The sequence below is a fragment of the Corvus kubaryi genome, unplaced genomic scaffold (genome assembly GCF_017639235.1).
Source record: "Corvus kubaryi isolate FWS band 111438036 unplaced genomic scaffold, C.kubaryi_AGA036_p1.0 68, whole genome shotgun sequence".
In the NCBI taxonomy this organism is placed as follows: domain Eukaryota; kingdom Metazoa; phylum Chordata; class Aves; order Passeriformes; family Corvidae; genus Corvus; species Corvus kubaryi.
In genome coordinates, this window is record NW_024582056.1 from 12,594,983 (window position 1) to 12,617,980 (window position 22,998).

Below are 22,998 nucleotides of genomic sequence, written 5' to 3' on the forward strand. Positions count from 1 at the left end.
CCAGACATATACTACAGCAGCTCTGCTGTCTGCACAGGTGCTCTTTAATCACCTCTTTGGCTCCAAGTGCCACTGTTCCCACCTGCACTTTAGCTCAGGGGAGTATGAGATAGCATTATTAGACAGACCAGTGTGTTGCTACTACTCTACTGCTGCTTCTCTCATCCTAGTTTTTTCAGCAAAGGTTATCTAGTCAGTCATTCAGGGTAATCTCACAGGCAAATAGAGAAGGGAGGAGGCAGATTTGAAAGCACAAATAATGAAGTATCATTTATACTTCCCTTCTCCCTCATTCTTTGCGAAGAAAGGGGTCTAGCATTAGCAGAGACAGAGCAGCTTTCTGGAGAGGTCTGGAAATCCCCTGAAGGCTTCTGCTTCTTCTAATTTCAGTAGTCACTGGAAGTTTACGAGATGAAGAAAGGCTACAAGTGGCAGCACAGCTTCTCGGAAGGACCTGGGAGCACGGCCAGACTGAGGATGTCCAGACCACCAAGACAACAGCCCCTGTTTTTGGATTTACTGTAGCTGTCTGCAAACCCACAGTGCTGTGCCCCTGAACAAAAGGTTCAATTGAGCAAGAGCCACGCGTACTCATGCCAGCAGGCCCACAGCAACAAATTAAGATCATGACATACTTCTGATGTTTGTACACCGTCCAGCACAACAGAAAGCAAAGTCAGACGTGCTGATGGGTCTCACCGCAATTTAGGAGACTATCAAGGCAGATATGCCTCAGTTTGCAGAGAGGGCACTCCTGCCAAGCAGGAGCTCCCTGCCAACCTGGCGGTGCTCCTTCATCACACCAAGGTACAGGTCTTAAAACCAGCTGAGCGTAAAGAGAAAATTAGTGAAGTCATTATTTGAACCACCACAGCTTTACTCTGTTCAGGCAACTTGTGCACAGCAAAATAAAGTACCTTATATTACCACAGACCAAGGAAGCTATTGCAGAGTGCTCAAGCGTAAGTGGTTCCCAGAAAAAAAAACAATTACACAAATTCACTGAAGAGGTGAACACCAGGGTCTGTGGAAAAGTGGACACAGCTCCAGGCTTCAGGAGCAGAAAGGGGATACTTTGAGAAATTACACTCTCTTTATATCTGCAACTAGTTGCTCTCAGATGAAGGACACAGATAGACAAACATTTCTTTATCTGACCCGGTACTGTCATTCTTAATATGCCCCTGGAGTTTCCTTAGTCAATGAACAGATTAGACATCATTTCTTCTGAGGATGCTTCGTAAGATTCCTCACTTTCCAAACAAAAGACTGTTTGCATTTATGTAAAGTAGCTTCCTGCACTGCTTTTTAAGCTACGCTGATTCTTTATACCATGATTTTGCAGCTTTGGTTTACTTCAAGCATCAAGTGTAGGAGGAGGATAATAGGAGGAGATTAATCAATTATGCTAAGTGCCGAGTAGCCAGCTAGTCATCTAAGTAAACTTTCCTACAGCTTACTGGTATCTACAGCCATCCAGAGTTTCTGCTCACTCAATTTTACTCTTAGCCTTGTGAAGGCAAACACACAGGCTATTACAAGAACAAATCCGACTGAAGGATCCAGACCAGCGTTCAAGTTCTAATCCAAACTCCGCAGTCCAGATCAATTAGTAATTCATGTGATGCTCCTTTCCTAGAAATACAGCAGCACAGTCCCCTACCAGACAGCTGTTTAGTACAACATATTTTCAGCAAGCTGGCACTCCAGAGTTTGAGGAAATTTGTCCCAAGTAAGAGTCCTGAGGGAAGTGCAAGGCTCTTGGATTTGTCCAAAGTCACTGCTTTGCAAACGATTTCAAGTTTACTCAAACACAGCGTGTATGTTTTACTGTTTTCTGCCAGAGTGCTTAACATGTCATACAAATAAAGAAAACACAAGCTTTGCACACTAGGCAAAAACCTTTAAAGCACATTCTCAGACAACCCACATATTACATAATTAAAGACCTGTAACCTGGTTTCCTGCCTCTTAACTATAGCCATTTGACTAGGTAAGAGCCAAGTGAAAGGCTCAGTAAGTCAACAGAGTAACTGTGAACCTAGAATTTTAGCATTCCCATTGCTAAGAGAGCTTGTACAAACAAGAGCTTAAAATAAAGCCACTTAGCTTTGTCAAAAGTTGGGCTCTCTCTCCTGAAGTAGCAAAGCCACTAACTGCAGGAATCCTTCTGATTTTACAGTACTGGCTGTCAAGACAGGGAGCAATAACCCTAGAGACCAAGAGCAAACAAGCCAGCTCAGGATTACAGGAGCAGCAAAGGCAACAGCACATTCCTCCTCACACACCACAGCACCTCCGATCCTCACTGCCACAAATCACTGAAAACATTCAATAACCTGGCAGGGCACACAGACCTGTTGTGATCCACACGTTCCTACAACCCTCAGCAGACTTACCAGCCCACCACACAACGTATATGATAGCTACAACAGACTGGGAACTAGCAAAGAGAGAAGGAAAATGAGGCTGACAGACAAGACAGATCTGCGCCCGTGGTCCATGTCTCTGCAGTGGCAGAGAATTTGTTAAATGAATCACAGGAATTATATTACGTCCCATGATACAGGGGAAGGCAGAAAGGCTTGTCAGTCTGACCTTGGAGGAACTTCTCTCCCGACCCTCTCTGGGCTTCAACAACCCACTGATCAGAAATCCTTGAAGTCTGAAAAAAATTGGGGGTTTGGACCCTGTTGTCAACACTGAAACCCCATAGTGTGCATGCCCCAAGCCAGTGAAGTGTTTCTTCCTAATAGCTGTGGCCTGACACAGTTATAGAAGCCACTGCTATAGCTGAGCCAGAAAGTTATTTTTCTGAAGGTGCTTCAGATTTATTTTTAGGAGTCTAGTTATGTGACTTATCACTACCTGCATTGCAACTGATATCAAGGCAAACCAAAAACCGCTGTCATCTACCAGCCAGCTTCTTCCTGTCACCCCTGCCCTGACTCCCAGTGTCTCTTTGGCATCCAGGAAAATAATTAATTAATTAATTAATGTAGTCTGTCAAGAGCTGGACCACAACTAGCAAGCTCCATCAGTATCTGGTAGCAGCAGTTTACTCCTAAAAGGCTTTTCTCCAGCAAGGCAGGAGTGAGCACACCATTTTAGCTGACAGCTGCAGCAATGCACTTTTACAGCATGCATACAGGCTAACATTACAGACTCAGCTTCTCTAGCCTGATTTTTGCAAAACTGGCATTAACAGGGCTTTCAGCACTCCTGAACCCAAAGTTTGGCAAGAACTCTCTCATTAGATACAGTCCTCTCTTAGTAGGAACCAATCACTTCTGCAAGAATTGAGCTGTCTCCCCATACTCTGCACAGGGAAATTGGATAGTATATTCCACAGTGTGCACTTTTCGGGCCAAACTGCCATTTATTATGGTAGAAGAAAATTCTGGGCATCATGGTTGCTGTCTTTTAATCAGTTAGCAAGGAGGGAATCCAACCAACAGGCTTAGAAATGCTAAAAGTTTTGTTCGATTTTTAAAGAGACTGAAACCACTGTGGCTGTTAGAGACAGTTTACATAGTTTACAGCTTAAATAAAGTCTTGAAATACAGAAAAGAAACAAGTGCACAAAGTCCTCAGCGACAGCAATCACTCCTTAGAGGTGTGTTCACCTATAAAGTACTTAGAAAAATGAAGCATTTGCTTACTGATAAAGCATCCTTTTACTTATGTTTTTAAAATAAACTATGTTTCTTTTCATGTCCAACAAAACACCACTGAATAAATGAAGTTTATATTAGGAAATTCATCACAGTAGAAAAGTCGCATGCTTACATGGAAATTTTGTTTCTTCTGCTGGTGCCCACAGAACCTGGTAAAGTATCTTTAGCTCGTATTTAATTGTAAGTTAACCTTACCTCCAGAGCAAGTCACTTTCACTGGCAAGGGACTGCCACTGACAAAGTTATATGTTCAAAGCTACATCCTTTGCTGCATGTTCTAAGCTCTTTGGTTTTGGTCAATACTGACTCAAGCATTAAAGTCCCTGAAAAATCTGGGTTTTGTGAGAGTGAACCGTAATTATCCACGGTAATTTAAAAATTGAGTTTTGTTACCATGAGAAGGTATAACCTAAAGCAGTATGTCATATTCCTCTTCTTTTTAAATAGGCTTTTCAGTGAGATCTTGTATCAAAGAACTGACACTTAACAGACTACACTACTTAAATGGAGCCAAAAGCACAAATCCATACGATTTAACTACTATGTCAGATGGTGCTCTCGCAATCTAAGGGAGTAATGCAACCCACAACAATGTGTTGCTGCTCATAAAACCTTTAGCCTATTCAAGAATCCTTACCAGGGTCACTTTTCATGTTTTGTCCAAGTTTCTGAAGTCATGGTCAGACTATATTCCTTCTTCATCAGAAGGACAAAAAGAAACATAATGGGAATTAATATCTGTACCCTGGTGCAATGGAAAAATTCAGCATGTCACACACTTGCTAACACACCTGTCCAATCTGAGAAAGCATCTTCAAAATTATTTCCTTTTAGCTTGTATTTAAAAAAAAACAAAACAAAAAACAAAAACCAACCACAAACCAAAAAAAAACCCTCCATAAATTCTTTCGGGGGGAGCTGTAACACAGAAAGAAGGTACGGGATATTTAATCCTTTCCAACACACTGGCCTCCCCATGCTCAGACCTGTGAAATACAAGGTAGCTCATCTGTTCTACTTGGCATCAAACCTACTACAGCTTTGGTTATAGCAGCACTGCTGGCCAGCTGCTTCCAAGAACACTGGCTTTGGGAGTCAGGTTTTGACAGCATCCTTCCACCACATGGACAGGAGACGTTCCGCAAAATGTCTCGGACAGTCTGTCCCAGCACAGGCTAATGATGCCCTGAAATAACCTTGGAAGGCTCAGTGCTTGAAAGGATGAGCTGATGGACTCTGGATCTGGCACTGCAGCAACACATTTGTGTGTCTCAGGCCAGGGGAGGGAGGACAGAAGGGAAGACGCCACCGGGTTGAAGGAACCGCTATTTCCATACAAGTGCATTCTCTTCAGGAATCTATATTAAAATCTGTATGCTTTGGGAAGTGGCACCCACAGCCAGATAACCTAAATTACATGTAAATTACAGTAATGTAAGCTTTTAGCTAGGAAGCTCTAGACATCAAGACAGATGAAACTTTTAACAAAGGAAGTAGCATGAAATACAAAAGAATTTATACCAACTGAATGTGGGTCTGCTCTCTTACAGGCAATAGTGCTATCCCCCCTTTTGTCTTTGTGAGGGTTCAGCTTCAAACTCAGAATCTGAACAGGCCAACAAGTGAAGATGGTTCTTTACATGCCTCAATGGAAGTTACAAAATTATAAACCTCCTGTGGGACAGGAGCCACTGTGCCCACACAGACCATTAAAATTTACTGGAAGTCAGCAAGCAAAGTAACTCTCACCTACTAATGAAATTGCTCTTCAGGTCTTCAAACTGAAAATCTGACCAATGCTAGGTGTCATGTTGAACAAATTCATACAAGACTACCTTACTATCCTTCCTTGCTTCAACCATCAGCAATGTGGACCTCATGACTCTACGTTCTAGCCAATTTGCTCAATTGCTGAAATTTAGGGTGCGCTTGGTGTCCCTCCCCTCCTTCCCAACAGTGTTCTTTGGCACTAGATACATAGTTAACTAGAAGTGTCTGTCCCATCTGAGCACACCTGTGATCCTAATTACCTGGACCACCCACCTTCCTGCTCAGATAAAGATCCATTCTCCTGTTACATGGTCCCATCTGCCCCAGAACTCATTGCTCACTTCAGACAAGGGGATTTGTAGTCCAGGTGACTTGCTCTCAATTAGATACAGAATTAACTCTTTACACATCTCCACATCAGCAAGCCTTACCCAAAAAAAAGACATTTCAGAATCTCAGATATGACGTAAATGTTTTTACACTTCAGTTGATCGCTCTATACCCTACTTAAACCCCACAGAAATCATAGCCCCCTAAGGCACAATAATTATTCATGATTAATCACCCAGCATCAGATCTTGTATTGGAACAGACTGCTGTGCTCTCCCCTAATCAAATGTCAGGGTTACAGTCAGAGCAAATCAGTAATGTAATTTATGAAAAAAAATGTTGGAGTCTAAGAAACAGTCTGCAATATACGGGTACTTAAAAATAAATAGTTCTTTTGTACTGCTTACACTGCAGAAACAGATTACTTTGCAAGCCTTTAGAATAGAAAAAAAAAAAAAAAAAAAACCAAACCCCACATGTTTACCAACAGAACATGATGCCTGAATGTCTGCATTTCTTTCCTTAATCATGTATGAATCTCACTTAAACTGTGCAGCTTTAAGGAAGTCACATACATAACTGTGCCTTTCACAGCGATGTTCTCAGTTTTCCTGAAAAAAAGAAAAATCCTCACAGTGACGATCTATTAGACTTCATAAAGTTGTCACCCCCAAGTGTTAGCACACAATGGTTAGACAAAAATTCTAATATAAATGATGCTGCAGTCTGCATTACAGAAATACCTACATAGAAATTGTCAATTCATAACAGCTGGAAAGAAAACAAAAATTAAGATTAGACTCACAACAGGAGCCATCCTGACTATTTCGGTGCATCACTGTCTCATTCCCATTTCTCAAAATGAAAGAAACTTGCAGGGCTCAATATTGGGCCCAGTCCTCTTCAGTATCTTTAGTGATGATCTGGATGAGGGTATCAAGGGTGCCCTCAGGGAGTTCATGGGCAACACTGAGTTGGGTGGGAGTCCTGATCTGCTGGAGGGCAGGAAGACTCTGCAGAGGGATCTGGATCGAAGGGACAGTTATATGAGGTTCAACAAGTCCAAGCGCCAGCTCCTGTACTTGGGTCACAATAACCCCATACAACACTCCAGGCTGGGGAAGAGTGTCTGGAAAGTTTTCCAGAAAAAAAAACCTGGAGGCACTGGTCAACAGCAGCTGAACTTGAGCCAGCGCATGCCCAGGTGGCCAAGAAGGCCAAGGGCATCGTGGTTGTACCAAAAATAGGCCAGCAGTGCCAGGGCAGTGATGGTCACCCTGTACTCAGCCACTGGTGAAGCCACGCTTTGAATCTCTGTGTCCAGTTCTGGGGTCCTCACTACAAGAAAGACACTGAGGTGCTGGAGCAAGTCCAGAGAAGGGCAACAGAACTGTGAAGGGTCCAGAGAATGAGTCCTATGATGAGTGGCTGAGGGAGCTGAGGTTGTTTGGCCTGGAGGAAAGGAGGCTCAGGGGGACCTTATCACTCTCCACAACTACCTGAAAGGATGCTGTAGCCAGGTGGGGGTCGGCCCTTTTTCCCAGACAACCAGCGACAGGATGGGAGTACACAGCATCAAGCTGCACCAGAGGAGATTCAGGTTGGACCTGAATTCAAGAGGAGTTTCTTCATGAAAAGGACTGTTAAACATTGGGACAAACTGCACAAGAAGGTGATGGAATCACCATCCCTGGAGGTGTTCACAACTGGATAGGGAGCTTAATGCCATAGTCTAGTTGACAGGGTGGTGATCTGTCATAGGTTGAATTCAATGATCTTAGAGGTCTTTTCCAACGTAAATGATTCTGATTTTCTTGATCTTCATTGTCCTTAGAAAAAGAAGTAACTAAGTTTGACTGTAGTAAAATCCAAGCACCTCAAAGGTACTTTTTAGCCTGAGAACTTCTCTCAGTGCTTGGCCTAGTTTACCTATCTCTGTCTAATTTTCAAAAATCTAGGTACCATATGAGATATGCTTCATTGTTACACTTGTTCCAGTATCAATAAAAATACATATTTGTATCTATCCATCTCAAGGTGGCAGCTGCCATGTTTTCCTCTCCTTGAGGAAAGGGAGTTAATTGCAAGTAGCTCTACCAGTTATCCTGCATTAAGAAGGTGGCTTTATCAGAAAATCTTTATTGACTTAACATTCTCTGAAGGAAGAAAATTTACAAAAGATCAGCAATTTGCATTTAAATAGTAACAAATTACATGTAAAATTGCATGCTGTCCCAGGAAAACACAATACAAAGTATAAATCTTCAGTTTTTGCAGAAGCTGGCACACTAAAAGCAAGCACGTCAATCACCTCTTCATGCTTGGAAGGTTTTCTTTTTGTTTTGCTCTGTTTTAAAGTTGTTCACAGTGTAAGTGTGTCAAGTGACCACTTATTTAATACAGCTCCTCCCCACTTCTTTCAACACCTACTGGACACATCCAAGGCAGTTACCCACAGCACATCAGAACATACACTGAGGTGCTTCTACGTGGTTAGCAGCAGCTGCTTTAATTCCACACAAAGCCTCTGAGGCTACATTAAAGCCTCAACAGATCAAAAGGGTTTCATAACTTCCAGTATGCTACTGGAGGAAGGTCTGGTGTGCCAAACAGTGCCAAGGCAGCACATGAAACAAAACAAGAAAACCACCTCAGAACAAGACCTGCCCAGGTAAAGGGTCTCCAAACAAGGAGAGATTTGAAGGGAGATTGCAAAACTGGTCAGCCAGAAGAAAAGTTCAAGAAATCCCACAGTTGTAATAAATCCACATGTGGAATGTTTGATCATGCTGGCTTTAGCAACACTGAAACACTACTGCCATCAACTGTGAGAACATCTCGGCAAATGGATTTCTACTGTTTGCTCCAAGAAAAGATGGGATGCAATTGGATGAGCTGCTGTTCAATCAGTATCGAAATGGCTTTTCTTTCTCTTCTGTGAAACCACTGCTGAAGACTAGGTAGGGGAAGTAACTTGTTTACCTTGCAGTTCAAGGGGCTGGCAGCTTGCACACGAGCAGCTACCACGCTTCAGCTGAATGGTGATTAATTCAAGGTGGTATATTTTACAGCACAACCAGTATCTATTGTACTGCTTCCTCTAGTTTTGAGCTATTCTTTCTAACCCACAAATGCAAGTCTATGAAATAAAGGTAGTGGAAAAGATTCCTGCTGAGATTAACGACAAAAAAAAAAAAAAAGGAATCGTAGGATGAGAAGGAGAACAGGGAAAACTTTGAACTAGGCTTCAGAAGCAAGCTGTGGATGAGAGGAATGGGCCACCTTCTGGATACAGATAAACAGAAGACTACTTATTTAGCTAAAACAAGAAAATTAGCTGTGACAGATTACCTAGAAGCTCATTAGCACACCACAATGCTGACAGCATGTGTATAATCTTACGTCATAATAATACATGCTACTGTGTCAATATCCCTGTTTCAAAAGATGCTACTGGGACAGTCAATGGATGAGAAGTTTCTGGTCTTGTGGGTTTGGGTTTATTTTAATCTTTAGGGCAAGTCATACTCTAAAAGATACATTGTCAGAAAACTATTTTTCCAACTTGCTCTCATCCAGCATAGCAGTTATGGTTTATGACTTAACCATACAGGCAGTTCACGTTCAACAGCCAGCAGCTTGTCATAATTCTGAGGACATAGAGGACTCCAGAAAAAACAAGATTGCAAGAGATGCCTTGTTCAGAACATCTTTAGCACACTTCAGTTAGACCTTTTCCTCAGACCATGGCAAAAAAATATATTTCATGCAGAAATTTCACCAGCAAACACAGAGAAAGGAATTTTTTCCATCAAATTTGCAACACACTGCCTTATACTTCTGTATGGCCAGAAGCAGAGAAACAGGCCCTCTGAAGGCTTAATTCACATACACCTTGGAAAACAGACTCTACAAACACTTCCAGCTGCAACACACTTGAGGTGACTACCTCAAATATTGGCATTTATATTTGGGTTGAAAAATTCCTTGAGTCTGTCCTGAATTTGAAAAGGAAAAAAAATTCACCTAACTTGAGAGGGCATATATGGGTGAGTAAACATGCTAAGTTGCTTTAATAAATGGATTATTTATGTATGTATGTAACATGTGTTACATATGATCCTGGAGTTACCTTCTGCAGAAATCTTTCCAAGAGGTCATGGTGGTGTGGCCAAGAAGAAAGACCTCTGGAAGAAGGAGGATATGCAGAGGGGGAACAGGGTAGGAGCACACAGAAGGACTGTGCAGGATTAAAGGGCTTCTCTCAAGCAGGTGGCAGGAGACCCAGAGCCTGTAGAGGGTGACTAGGAAAAAAAGGCCATGGAAGTGGACTAGCCACAAATACTAGCCACAGTTAACTGTCACCTGACATCATCATTGCCAAGATGTGTTCCAGAAAGAGCCCATGATCTCCTTCCAGGCGGCCAGAACATCTTCTCCCAAGCTCATCCATGCACTACTCTCCATCAGCCTGAACATAACCACTCAAAGAAATCCTGGGAGTCCAGGTGTCTGCCAGAGAGATGGAAGAGGTAGAAAACCCACAGGCAGGAAAGGGAGATGTGAGCCTTGCCAGGCTAGGCACGAACTCTTTACAACCAATAAGACAGTTCATGCATTTGAAGGCTTTTGTCAGCCCTCCCTCCCTGACCTGTGCTGCCTCCTTGCTCTCCCGGCACATGGATAGCACCTCTTCTACAATGGGCCCACAGTGGAAAGAAAAGGGGAACATGTCGCCAGGACTCTCCTGCCTCCCCACCAAATGACTCAGAGTCAGGGGCAGTCATGACCAAAGGACAGCAGCATCATGAGGGTGGAAGCTCATAAGCCACTCAGTAAGGGGGAGCTACCCTACATCGCCCCAAGGGCGGTCCTGGGGAGATACAGCTGGCAGTAGGTCCTCAGAGAAAGCAGCACAGGAGATGGTCCACTTGGATGTAAGCCTTGTGAGAGAGAGTAAACAACAGGGAAGCCAGGAGAGTGCCATGACAGGAGACTGAGTACCAAAAGCCTGTCTGGGAAGCCACAAAGGACAGTGCTGGGACAGGAAGCACCTGAACAATTATCTAGCACCTCTAGGTTCTCCTTTGCTTCTGTCACGCTGCCAAGTCCCTCATTTTTCACCGCAATACTTCTTCCCAAAAGAGGCACCCACCATCTTTAAGAAGATTAATGTTCAGAATACCTGTCTTGCTCCAACCAAACAAATCCATTTTTGCAGCCAGGTGCATGGGATGGGGAGAAACTGGACACAAATCAGCTAAATCACATTTCTGACCCACTCACGAGCAAACAGTGCCATTCCAGCTGCAGGCAGCACTGAACATTACAGAGATTTCTGGAGTGGGTTGAAGATAACTTCACATCACAAGTGATCAGTGAGCCAACTGGGGAAGCATTTTCCTGCTTGACCAACAAGCTGGCAAAGCCAGCTGGTGGACAAAGAAGAGCCAGTTGGCTAGGAAGAGGTTGACGGCAGTGGAGATGATGCAAAGATGACAGTAATGAGTAAGCAAAGAGAGCAAGACTAGCAGCAGAAGTACAGTCTTGGACTGTGGGAAAGCAGATTTTTGGCCTATTCAAGGATCTGCGTGCAAGGTTCCCATGGCAGACTTCTCTGAAGAACCAAGGTGTACAGGGCAACAATCTGATCTTGCAGGACAGCCTCCTCAAACCTCAAAAATGGCCCATTGTGGCATGCAGAAAGTCACAGGGGAATGGCAGAAAGCAAGCTGAATGGACAGGCAACTCCTGCCTCAGCTTAAATGCTGAAACACAAAGAAGGTTGAAGCAGGAGGAGGTTACACAGAAAGAATATGGAGATTGTACACATGCTGAAGAGTTAGAGCAAGCAAAGGATGCCAAGAAAAAACAAGGAATTGGTATACAGGCAAGTAAGGACAAAAGGATGGCTAATATTAGTTTACTTCATTCTCAATTGTGCACAGGACCCAGCAGCTAATGATGCAAAAGACCAATGACTTTTTTGCCTCAGTTTTCCCTAGTTCCTCCTCATGTCTCCCAGTTCTTTGAGCACAGTGTCAGCATCTGGAGGATTGAACTATTACTCACAGCAAAGTTATGGATCAGACAAGCTAAATAGGAGAAGATAGGATGCGTTAGAAGGTGCTAAGGAAGCTCGCCAATACCACTGCAAGGCTACTTCCTATTATCTTCAAAAGAGTAAGTCACTAATCAGAGGATGATTCTGGTGACTGCAGAGGCAGAAAACACATTCCTTTTCAAAACAGGTGAGGATGACAATATGAAGAACCAGAAGCTGGTCAGCCTTGACAAGCTGGCAAGAGTAAGGAGCAAGTCCCCCTGGAAGTCACTGCCAGGAACGCAAAGGACAAAAACAAGCAACTGGTAAATCTACACTGGCTGTTCCAAAGAACAAGTCATACTCGTTTGCAATTTATACCATTTGTACTAAGGCTCTTATCTCTCAAGAAACCAAAGATTCTGATTTCATCTAGCTGCACATACTAGGTTTCTTCAAACATATAGTTGAAATTTTACAATGCTGGACAATCATATGGGATTTTTGGAACATCTATTTTCATTAGAAGAGTAGGCACCTCATTTGTACTCCCCACAGCCCAAAGCAACCTGCCTCAATATAGCTAAAGGCTGTAGAAAAGTCAACTGAATATTTGAGAAGAACCTACTGCAACAGTGTAATATTAATCAAAGATACCTCTTTGCCTCCACTGAAGTATCAATTCTACAAAACTCACGTGAGCTGAAATAACAGCCTGTCACTCTCCTACACTAATAGCTTCAAGAACTTCTTCAAGAAAGGTGCCAACACCACTTTGTCAGAAACCCCCTCCTGAACTGTGCAGAAGTATTCACTCTTCTGGGGAACTTGCCAGCATGACAGTATTTACTGTATGACTAACATGCATTAATGAAGCACAAATGGACAACTATTTACTTGTGCTAATAACTAAAGCACTTTATTAGAGCTAAGGCCTCCAGCATGAAGGACTGCCAGGTTCCCCCACTTGCCAAAGTTATGTCAAAAAATGGAGCCAGTGTGTAAGACATCAAGAGCTACAGCCAGTGTGTAGTAGAGTCTTAAGTCATTGTTTAACATTCAGCTTGCAAAGGACCAGCATGCTCCAGAACCACTGGCTGTTTCCGAGGGCTTGCCTTTTCATTGTAGAGGCTAGAATTTCAAATATGCACACTGGTTGTACCAGCACACAGGCCAAAGCTATCTTAAAATAGCAGTAAAGCCTGAGAGCTTTGCTGGGAGTTTGTGTTCTACCTTTGATTGCTCACTGTTCTTTCAAAACCAGAAATAAAAACACTGTATCTTAATGCCTCAGATTAAAATATCAATACTATCTAGCATAAAAGGCCATTAATACCAATAATCTGGCCCTTTGTTCATGAAGGATTCCTGAAAGCTGATCAATTTGGTAAAATTCCATCCCGAAAAAGCAAAGTCAGCCATACAAGAACAAAGTCCTTGCTCCATCCCACCTCTCCACGACAGGAACATACCTGCAACACTAGGAATAAGGGATACACCTCGAAAAGAGGCATGGTTTTGTGGGAACCTAGGAATAACTTTTTAGAAAGACCATTTCAGATTACATTATATTAGGAACTGAAAGAAAAATTCTTAGGGGATGGAAAAAGAGCAGGTAAAGACTGTTTTCAGTCATAGCTAGTGCTAGGTGGACTTGATATATTTACCCCTAGCTTTACCAAGTAAGCAGCACCTTCACTACACCAAGGCCACAGTGAGTTCGGGCTCTCCCTTCTTCTTTGAATCAGCACCTTCAGTTTGGAGTAGAAAGTCTGCAGGTGTAGAAATGGAGATCTCTGAGGCATCACATAAAGTTTGGAAATTGTACCCTCAGTTTCTTTTTAGGAACAGGAAAATTCTCCTCTCAGATCTGATCACATGAACAGCTTGATGCAGAATCACAGGATTTGGGGTGGTAGTTTGGAAGAGTTTTTTCCTCCCTCCAATTTTAACTTAAAAAAAAAATTTAAATAAGTGCTTATGAAATATTGTCCTTCCTTTGATCAAACACATTCTCTTTAGACTATGTAAGGCAAGAAAATACTGGGCATAACTTTGCACAAGGCCTGTATCTAGATACATTTCTTGGAAATACTTAAATATAAGGCAACATTATATCATTGGTCTTTTCCAAGGATAGAAAAGACCTCTCTGAGCCAACTGGCATGGACAACAACATTAAGAATTATCCAAGCCACAGTGCTTTCTTGAAAACTGACAGCTCCAAATACACAGCAATATTATCTTCCTCTTAAAAAAACAAAATAATCTTCTCCGCTGGTTACTGTTTACTCATATGTAGAGCACAGAACATCTGTAGGAGGAAGGTTCATTAAAAGCACACCCCTCCAAACTATCACTAACATAATTCCAGTTGGCTATAACAAATGCAATTTTAAAAACAATGCTTCCATTCCTTTGTATTTTAGGTTTCTATTGTCTTATATTTATGCAGGTGTTTGAAGTGTGAAGCTGTGTTAGGACTGGTACATCAACTCTCTTCTGTTAAACTAGAGCTGTTACTAACATGAAAAAACTCATACCGGTAAGTCTCCAAATAACCAGTTGGTAAACAGCTTGTTAAATATTTACTCATTTGGAAAAGATCCAACTCATTAAAAAACATACAGGAATTTTTTTGGTGCTATAGTCTGCTAAACTGATTGTTACCATTGCTTCAGAAGCTTTGTGAGAGAACAGAAAATAGTCTGTTCTTATCAATGTGGGTATTTTTTCAGTCTGAAATTATCATATTAAAAGTTGCATAGAAGTCAGAACCTAAAGAGACCCACTGCTTTTGATTTTCACAGTATCACTGAATGATTGGGGTTGGAAGAGATCTCTGGCTGTCACCTGCTCCAATCCCCTGCTCCGGGCCACCTACAGCCAGTTGCCTGAGACTATGTGTGGATGGCTTTGGACTACCTCCAAGGGTGGAGATTTCACCACCTCTCCTAGGCAACCTCTGCCAGTGCTCAGTCACCCTCACAGTGAGAGAGCGCTACCCAATATTTAGAGGGAACCTCCTGTGTTTCAGATTGTGTCCATTGGCTCTGGTCACCAGGGAAAAGAGCCTGGGCTCCATTCTCTTTGCAACATTTCAGGTATTTATATATTTATATATATTCCTAACATCCCATCCCCTCTCAGCTTTCTCTCAAGTATAAAAGTAGCAAACTGTAGGCTTAAACATGTATGAAAACCAGAGGTAAACCAAGAGACTGCTTGCATTTAACAACAGGTTCAGTCTAGTGTTTAAGCATGAAATCATTAACAGGAAGATGCAAAATTAAACTTCTTTACTTTATTTCTTCACTTGATTTGCAACATCTGTGTTGTTTACTAACCAGTGTTAGTAGTAATGCAAGTAGCAAATAATATGATTGACAACTAGAGTGCTTTGAGTCTTTTTTCTCGATGGGTTGAAAAAATTCATATAATTGAAAAATGTGGACTGAGCCACTTGAAATTTCTTGCTCACATTCACCTTCGAAAAAAGACTTCATGTTTTGCCAACCAACTTCTATAAATTAGAATACAAAAGCAGAAGTGCAAACAGTAAGGTACATGCCTGTGATTGGAAATGTAGGAAGGTAAACTGGTACAGCAAAAAACAAAAAACAAAATTGATGAGCATTTCTTGTAAGAAGGGAAACTGTAATCAATTGCATATAAGCTTAGTGTAAGATACAAATTTCTTTGATGTTATTGCTTCATTTAAGTATTCTGATGATACACCATAGTGCTGGCAAGTACACTTCCAGTGGCATCTTTAGGAGGTAAGCCCCACACTTTTATTTCAATGTTAATGAAAACAACTTGCTTTGGGACAATTTTTTAAACAGATTTTTTTCCAAGAAAAATAGAGGCTAGAAATCTAGCTTCAGTTGGTCTTCAATGAAAACTAACAAGCAGCATCAACTCTATCTGTAAAAAACATTTGCAGTCTCCACTCAGGGAGACAGATTTCATAACTTCATATTGGAGGCAACATGTCTTGTAAAAACATTCACTAATGTTCACGCTGCTTTGTGCTTTGTGTCTGCTCCAGTCCGTCAACCCTCTACACCACATACATGTAAACTGTTAAAACAAGAGTATCATCAATAAAAGATCCGTTGACTGACACCATATTTCACAAATCTGATGACTTTCTGCATTGGCAGTAGCAACATTTCAGCTTTTCTTTATGCAATATGTAGAAGAATGATGCAATGTAATAATGCATCTGGTGGTTTTTCACTCAGCTACACCCAAGGACTTTGAAAGCCTGCTTGTGCACTCCGGTCCTTCCATACTGTCCTCTTAGCATGAAAAACCCAAACCCTGGGACTAATTTTATGCAAGCAGAATCCTTGTACATTTAAGCCTTTTAAGAGTAAATTAAGCTACTGTTTATTTTGAATCTTGAAAATCATGTATTGGGTTTGCATGTGAAGGCTTTGGAAGTGGGGGGAGGAACAGGGGTGGCTTCTGTGAGGAAAAAAAAATCACCTCTGTTCAATTATGTCCTGGTTCTGACCAAGACTGGGTTAATTTTTGTAGTAGCTGGGAGGCAGCATGGCGAGGACACTGAAGTTATTCTATGCCACCTCACCTTATTGCCAGGGGTGGAAAAAAAGGGGAGTCTGAGGAGAAGGGGTTCCTTCCTGATGAGCAAGCCTGGTACTAGTCAGGTTCCAGGAGCGTTTTGCGTGTGAAATCACTCTCAAAGAAATACTTTTGTTGTCAATATTGTTGCTGTTACTGTTCCTTTTCTTATCTCATAGCTGTTTGCAGTACATTGTTCTTATTTTAATCTGTTATCTTTGCCTTTGTGCCTAAAATTCTCCTCTCTGGTCACCCCCAAGTGACCTAGGGACAGTGGGGTTTGGAGAGGCTCAGTGGGAGAACTAAATCAGGGAGCATCATTCCTAAACCACGACAAATAGCAGACGAAGAGAGGAGTGGGAATATGTGAGAGAAATAGCTCTGCAGAAACCAGGGTCGGTGAAGGAGAGGGAGGAGGTGCTCCAGGAGCTGGAGGTGAGATTCTCCTGCAGCACATGGTGATGACCATGGTGAAGCAGCTGTGTCCCTGCAGGGACCATGGAGTCCCACAGAGATCCACCTGCAGCCCATCCAGGGCTCTATGCCGGAGCATGTAGATACAAAAATGAGGCTGTGACACTGTGGGAAGCCCACACTGGAGCAGGCTCCTGGTGGGACCTGTGCACCCATGGAGAGAGGAGCTCACACTGGAGCAGGTTTGCTGGCCCTGTTTCTGCCTTGTAACCCTCCCAAGGCACAGCTGCCTGTTCCAGAAGGACTTCACCCCGTGGGAGGGACTATGCTCATGTGGGAAGGACCCACACTGGACAAGTTCATGGAGATCTGTCTCCCTGGGAAGGGGCCATGCTGGAGCAAAGGAAGAGTGTGAGGAGTCCTCCCCCTAAGGAGGAAAGATCGTCAGAGACAACTGACGGCAATCTCCATTCCCCATTCCCCGGCATCACTGGAGGGGAGGAGAGGGAGCAAATCGGGAGTGAAGTTGAAACTGGGAAGAAGGACAGAGTTGGGGGAATCTGTTTTTAAGATTAGCTTTCTCATTACCCTATTCTGATTTGATTGGTAATAAATCAAACTAATTTCCCCTAGTCAAGTCTGTTTTGCCTGTGACGGTACCTGGTGAGCGCTTCTCCCTGCCTTTATCTCATCCCATAAGCCTTTTATGATATTTTCTCCCCCCGCTCAGCTGAGGAGAGGAGTGACCAGCACCACCTTGGCCTGGCATCTTTCTTACCACAACTGGCAAGAAACATCTCCAAAGAATCGATAAACAATTGTCAACAGCCAAGTTAACGAAGATTTTCAAACAGCATCAGGCAGACAATGAGGGCCAAAACATAGGGTTTCAAGAGCTCTTTCCAAGGCCACTTGGAGACAGGTTCTGCAATCGAATGTTTTTCATGCAGGTTTTTTTACGATAAAAGACATTTTATGCACACAAACAAGGACTGCAGCATGTATGCCTATATTAACACTAAATAACAGAGTGTTCAATTCCAAATTGGCAGAGATAAGCCTGCGTCATATAGAAGGCACCTGGATGTCACAAGGGTAAGGATTATTGCATCCATCAAGGTAATTCTCTAAATAAATTAGAGAGTTAATAAAATCAAAAGGGTTTTTTTCTCTCCTTTCACTAAAAGAGAAACCCTCTCTTCTCTAACTGCCCAATCTAAGCAAGCCACCCCTGAAAATAAAAATGCGAGTTTCCCGAAAACCACACTCACCAAGATGAAGCACTCTAGAAAAACAAGTATAACCTCAATATGCCATGGACTTGGATCAGGTGACCTCCAAAGGTGTCTTCTAACATACTGTGTCATTTTATTGAAAACAAGAATCAAAGCTGCCATACTAAAACCTGGAGAACCTCTGCCTAACTGTTGCTCCAGATGAAGGCAGAGGAATGTCACTATTGTAGTTCTAGTATTGGCAGCAAATCACCTTCACATCCACAAACCTGACATCATTCAAAGAGGCTTTCATTACAGTAGCTAGCCTCTGATTAATTCTCTTAGGTATTTAATTCCTACTCTTGCAGTGCACAAAGCTTCTCAAGTATGATGTGCAATATTCTGCACTCTTATCTGATCAAGAGGATTATTAGCAATCCTGAAATCCACAGTTCTGTACACATAAGAAAAAGCAACTTCCATCTTCTCCCTACTTTGTGGCCAAGTGCTTGTAGTCCATTTTGTACCAAGTTACAAGTCCTTTCTCAAATAAGAATTCAGCTCACTAAAACCAAAATATATTACTTATTATTGAAGTAATACCTGCATCTTGGTCATGAGAAAACAAACAGAAGGCAGAAAGTGGAAGATAAACAGAACATTCCCAGATGCCCAAAATTTTATCTTTATAAACCGAGAAAAACACCCCATCTTTTTGTTATTTATGTCACTGAGACTTGTACAATTAATGCAAAGGGTTAAAGAACTAAATATTCCCCAAGAGTTCAAGTCACTGCACATAAATACTGTTGTGACTACAGATTGCAAAAGAACGTAAACACAGTAAATCATCCCGTTTTTTCTGAGAAATTCTGGGACTATGTTCTGAATTTCCAGGAACAGAAGACAAACACTGCCAATTCTCACTGCCGGATTTTTATTGAAGAGTTCAAGAATTTGGAAATGACTCCTGAAAGCCACTGAAAGATAGTATTGATTTTTTTTTTTTTTTTTTTTTTTTTTACAGACCTAGAGATTGTTTCTAGGAGAATGCACTCAGTGTGACCGGTTCATGTGCTAACTCCTGAGAAATTTAAAGAAAAAGAAGAAAAAGACTCTTAAACAAGACCTGAAAGCTTCTGAAAGAAGCAAACCTAGCAAACAAAGAACTCAGTAACAAAGTCAGAGATCTATACTTTGCCCATCTCTCCAAAAACATAAAAAAACCTGAGAAAAGGTGGACTGGCAGCAAGACATCCTAAAGCACATTCTGTAGTGCATACTCACTTATCCAGGTTCTCATTTTTCTTGCCTTGAATATAATCCCAACCTCCAATGTGTCAATTTATTCTAATACTGAATTTACAGCATTAAGGTCCCAACCTTGGGATCTCTGGAGCAGTGGCCTTCATAGCCTTTCATTCATATTAAGTAAGAAAATGTGCTGAAAAAAGAGAATACTTCTTTACACTCTAATCTAGAGCAAATTTAGTTTAACCTTCTTTCAGCCCTTTACCAACAAAATGCTTTCACTGCAGCCAAATTTGAAAGACAAGTTGATGAAAGCTCCTAAGTCAGATTTAGTAGGGGTGGAAAAACAGATGTTCAGGGTTTTTTTAATGCAAACTTCAGTTCTGACAGAAGGCACAGTAGTTGTGAATGGGCTTCCACAGTTAGTCTTCAAACTGGTTATAAGCACTTAGGGTAGTTAATACACAGTAAGCTTAGACCAAAAATAACTGAGTGCCTTTCCCACCATCTTAAGTCACCCCATGTTGCTCTGACACTTCCAGTCTGCTGACTGCCCCAGACTAAAGCAGGTTATCTACCAGGTTCGTCAGAGCAAGGGAAGTACCAATGAAAATTCACATTCTTACTTCCTATGAACCACTAAAGGCACTATTTTCACAGGAAAGATTGACACTTGCAGCCCAAAAACGACTGCCTAGAATGTCAAGTTTCTCTTACATAGCTCTCCTTTCCCTCAGCTTTGCATCATGACTCAAATGATGCTCCAAATGAATTGGAAGCATAATTTCACAGTGCATCCAAATTATGAAGTCCAGGCACATCTATTCACATATTCCTTTAAAATCATAGATCCAAGTATAGTAACAGGTTTTCAGAACATCCAATTTCTCAAAGTCCAGTCTATTTTTATAGCTGCAAAAGAAGCTATAAAAGAACTCTTATGTTTTTTCCTGTTATCCAGAGAAGCATTCAGGTACATTCAGCTGACAACTCAGCATATACTAACATTAGACTTTTAACTAATTTGAGGTTTCCTGTTGGGGAAGAAAAAATTGTAAGCTGACATATTACACAACATGTATAAATCCTAAAGAGATTTTTTGGAAATTTTGTTGTTGTTTTTGTCTGGTTTTTTGCTTGTCTTCCAAATGAGTAGCATGACTGTAGTAATCACTACTAGCAATGTCTCTCTTGGGACAGAGGGAAAAGGTTTTAATGTCACATGACACTGTTTAATTATTTGTGTATCTACAGGGTCCAAAATCATAACTGAATCCTCTGTGTGGTAATCATATTATGAAAACAGATGATAAAAAGTGCAAAGAAAAGATTATATCCAAACTAGCAATTTGCAGTTTCATAGAAAATACAAAGCAAGCATTATGCCAACTAAAACTGCCCAGGGGAAAAAAGAGAACTTTCACATGCATTTTTGTCAAGTATCTTTGAATTTAGCTGAGGGTTTTTTAAAATATACTCTTTGTAATATGCCATATTGGCTGCTTAGATACAGCACAATGACTCAAAAAGCATAGGATCTAACCAAGTGTAAAAATCTCTGCCTTTGTTCCTACAAATATAGCATTTAGCAAACTGATACATTTTGATGCAAGGCACTTCGCTGGTATTGTAGCTTGCCACCTTTTCTTTGCCTTCTCCCAAATAGGAAATGGCTATTTTTAAGGCAAATTTCAAATCTTAATCCATATATATTAATAACCCAATTTTTTTCAGCAGCAGAACTTGAATACAGGATGGTAACAGAGGCTCTGTTTCCAAATGTTAGCAAAACCCAGAGAATTGCCAGACAGCTATTAGCAGTTTGATGAAAAGTTTGAATGCACCACCAATCACCGGCACACAGCAATATGATGCTACAAGCTGACACGAACATGCAGTTTCACAACTTACTATCCGATAAGGAAGATGTAAAAAGGAGTCTGGGCAGCCAGCTAAAGCCATTTGTTCCTTCAAATTTTCTTCAAATTACATCTACTGCTTCCCAGGACCTGCAGAGTACAAACAAACTGTCAGAAACCATACTGAAGACATTTCATCAACTTATTATTGAAAACAGTTGGAGGAGGAAGACCAAGAAGATCAAGATGAGGTGATGAGGATTTGCATCAACTTGAAGCAGAAACTGTGCACATTTGCTGCCTGTAGCCTAGCAAACACGTTCAATTTGGTATTTCATTTCAAAGCCCAACATAACTATTCTCAGGACATGTGGCTTCTACTTTATTCCCACTGTTCAGGCAAAAATGAAAGCCTCCCTTCACAGCAAAACCCTAGCCATTTGAAAACTGGCTCTCACCACCTGAGGCTATGTTTTCAATTGTGGAAAGAAAACACTGAAATCTGCGAGTTAATTAAGATGACTGTCACTTATCACAGCATCATTTGAGTTGGAAAAGACCCACAAGATCACCAAGATCATTATGCAGCATTAGCCTTCAATGCCTGGCTACACAACTTCTAACCTTTACCCTTTCCTGCCTGCCTTTTCTCTCATGGTTTTATTCTCACACAATATATCAGTGTCACATACAAATTAATTCAAGTCGTGCACTTGCTCTTCTGAGTGATTATTAGCAGCAACTTTGCAAGGTGAGTTGTGTTTCTTTAAAGCATCAACTTTGTGATCAGATAGAGCTTGAAAAGAAATCTGCAAACATTTAGAGGAACATATGGCTAAAGAACTAAAAATAAAAAGGCAAGACAATGTCAAGAAAGTTATTATAACTGCCTCCTAAAGGAAACAAAAATAAACCACAATAAATAAATAAAGCACTATTTTCTGCTCCAGCATTTCTTCCAACCAGTGGTGAAGACATCCCTGCAGTGTAAGACAAGTGATACCACCTCCAAGTAGATGAAAAAAGCATGACTGGGGGAAGAGAAAGCAGGCTGCAAAGCACAGTCAGAACTTTTACTTCTACCACAAGCGAGCTCCTGTGTTGTGTCTCCCGTTCACTATTAATTATTGATTATGTACTCAAAACAAAAGCCCAAGTTTTAAACAGGCTACCCACTGCTCTCTGGTAAGCATGAACTATCACCAAACCAAAGCTGCCACCAAAATTTATGGGACAGTTAAGTCAGGGACAAGGGTTAAAAAACATCTTGGACAAAGTGTTCCCAGAGGACTTCCAGCCTATGGTCCATAAACCATGCGCTCATCAAGGAAGCTTTATTTTACCTAGTCCCAGGATGAGTTTGGCTGAGGTATGGTAGCCTCCTCCTCTATCAGTAAAGCAGGCAAACTCCTGGGAACTTTCCAGGAAGTAGTTACTGGGCTTCTGCTGTTTTCTGTGATCAATTCATACAGCCAATTACCTCAGGAGGAAACTGGTTTTGGCAATAGCAAGTCTGAAAATCCATTTAACCAAATATGCATAAATCCAGTTGTTCATTCTAGGTAAGTAAATGGAAAAAAAAATTAAACCCAAAATCTTACAGGATCCAAAGTGGGGTAGGCAACACCAAACATCTAACTGTAGGCACGTTAGTCAACTTGCACTATTGCTAAACATATAAACAGTGGTCTACAGCCATCTAACTACTTCTCCACACCTAAAAGTTTGCAGTCAGTTTTAAAGATTGATCTGAAGATTTCACCTTAATCACCCAGTTTGTTCCGGGAGAATTAAGCACAGATTTAAGAAAAGCTCTTTAAAATCTTTTCACTTGGGGGAGTAGCATT

The 22,998-nt window shown here is 41.5% G+C and overlaps 1 protein-coding gene and 1 long non-coding RNA gene across 8 annotated transcripts in view; one reads left to right on the forward strand and one right to left on the reverse strand.

The window, feature by feature from the left end:
• The window catches only part of GRB10 (growth factor receptor bound protein 10), a 146,055-nt gene that overhangs the window by 87,213 nt on the left and 35,844 nt on the right, over positions 1-22,998 (reverse strand). For 3 of the 4 annotated variants that reach the window (XM_042048690.1, XM_042048691.1, XM_042048693.1), the window contains exon 2: positions 21,204-21,301. The exons of the other annotated variant lie outside the window; for it this stretch is intronic. In XM_042048690.1, the coding sequence (XP_041904624.1) occupies positions 21,204-21,254 (51 nt within the window). In that variant the 5' untranslated portion in view covers positions 21,255-21,301. The remainder of the gene's footprint in view (positions 1-21,203; positions 21,302-22,998) is intronic. 4 annotated transcript variants of the gene reach the window in all.
• On the forward strand, positions 14,724-21,209 carry LOC121674382. Of its 4 annotated transcripts, XR_006019601.1 has the most exons (4): positions 14,724-14,924; positions 15,543-15,599; positions 17,555-17,919; positions 19,069-19,385. It is a non-coding gene; the product is annotated as an uncharacterized LOC121674382 (long non-coding RNA). The 4 variants fall into 4 exon arrangements; XR_006019598.1 differs by having other exon boundaries at positions 14,724-15,599; XR_006019599.1 differs by lacking the exon at positions 19,069-19,385 and adding an exon at positions 21,027-21,209 and having other exon boundaries at positions 14,781-15,599.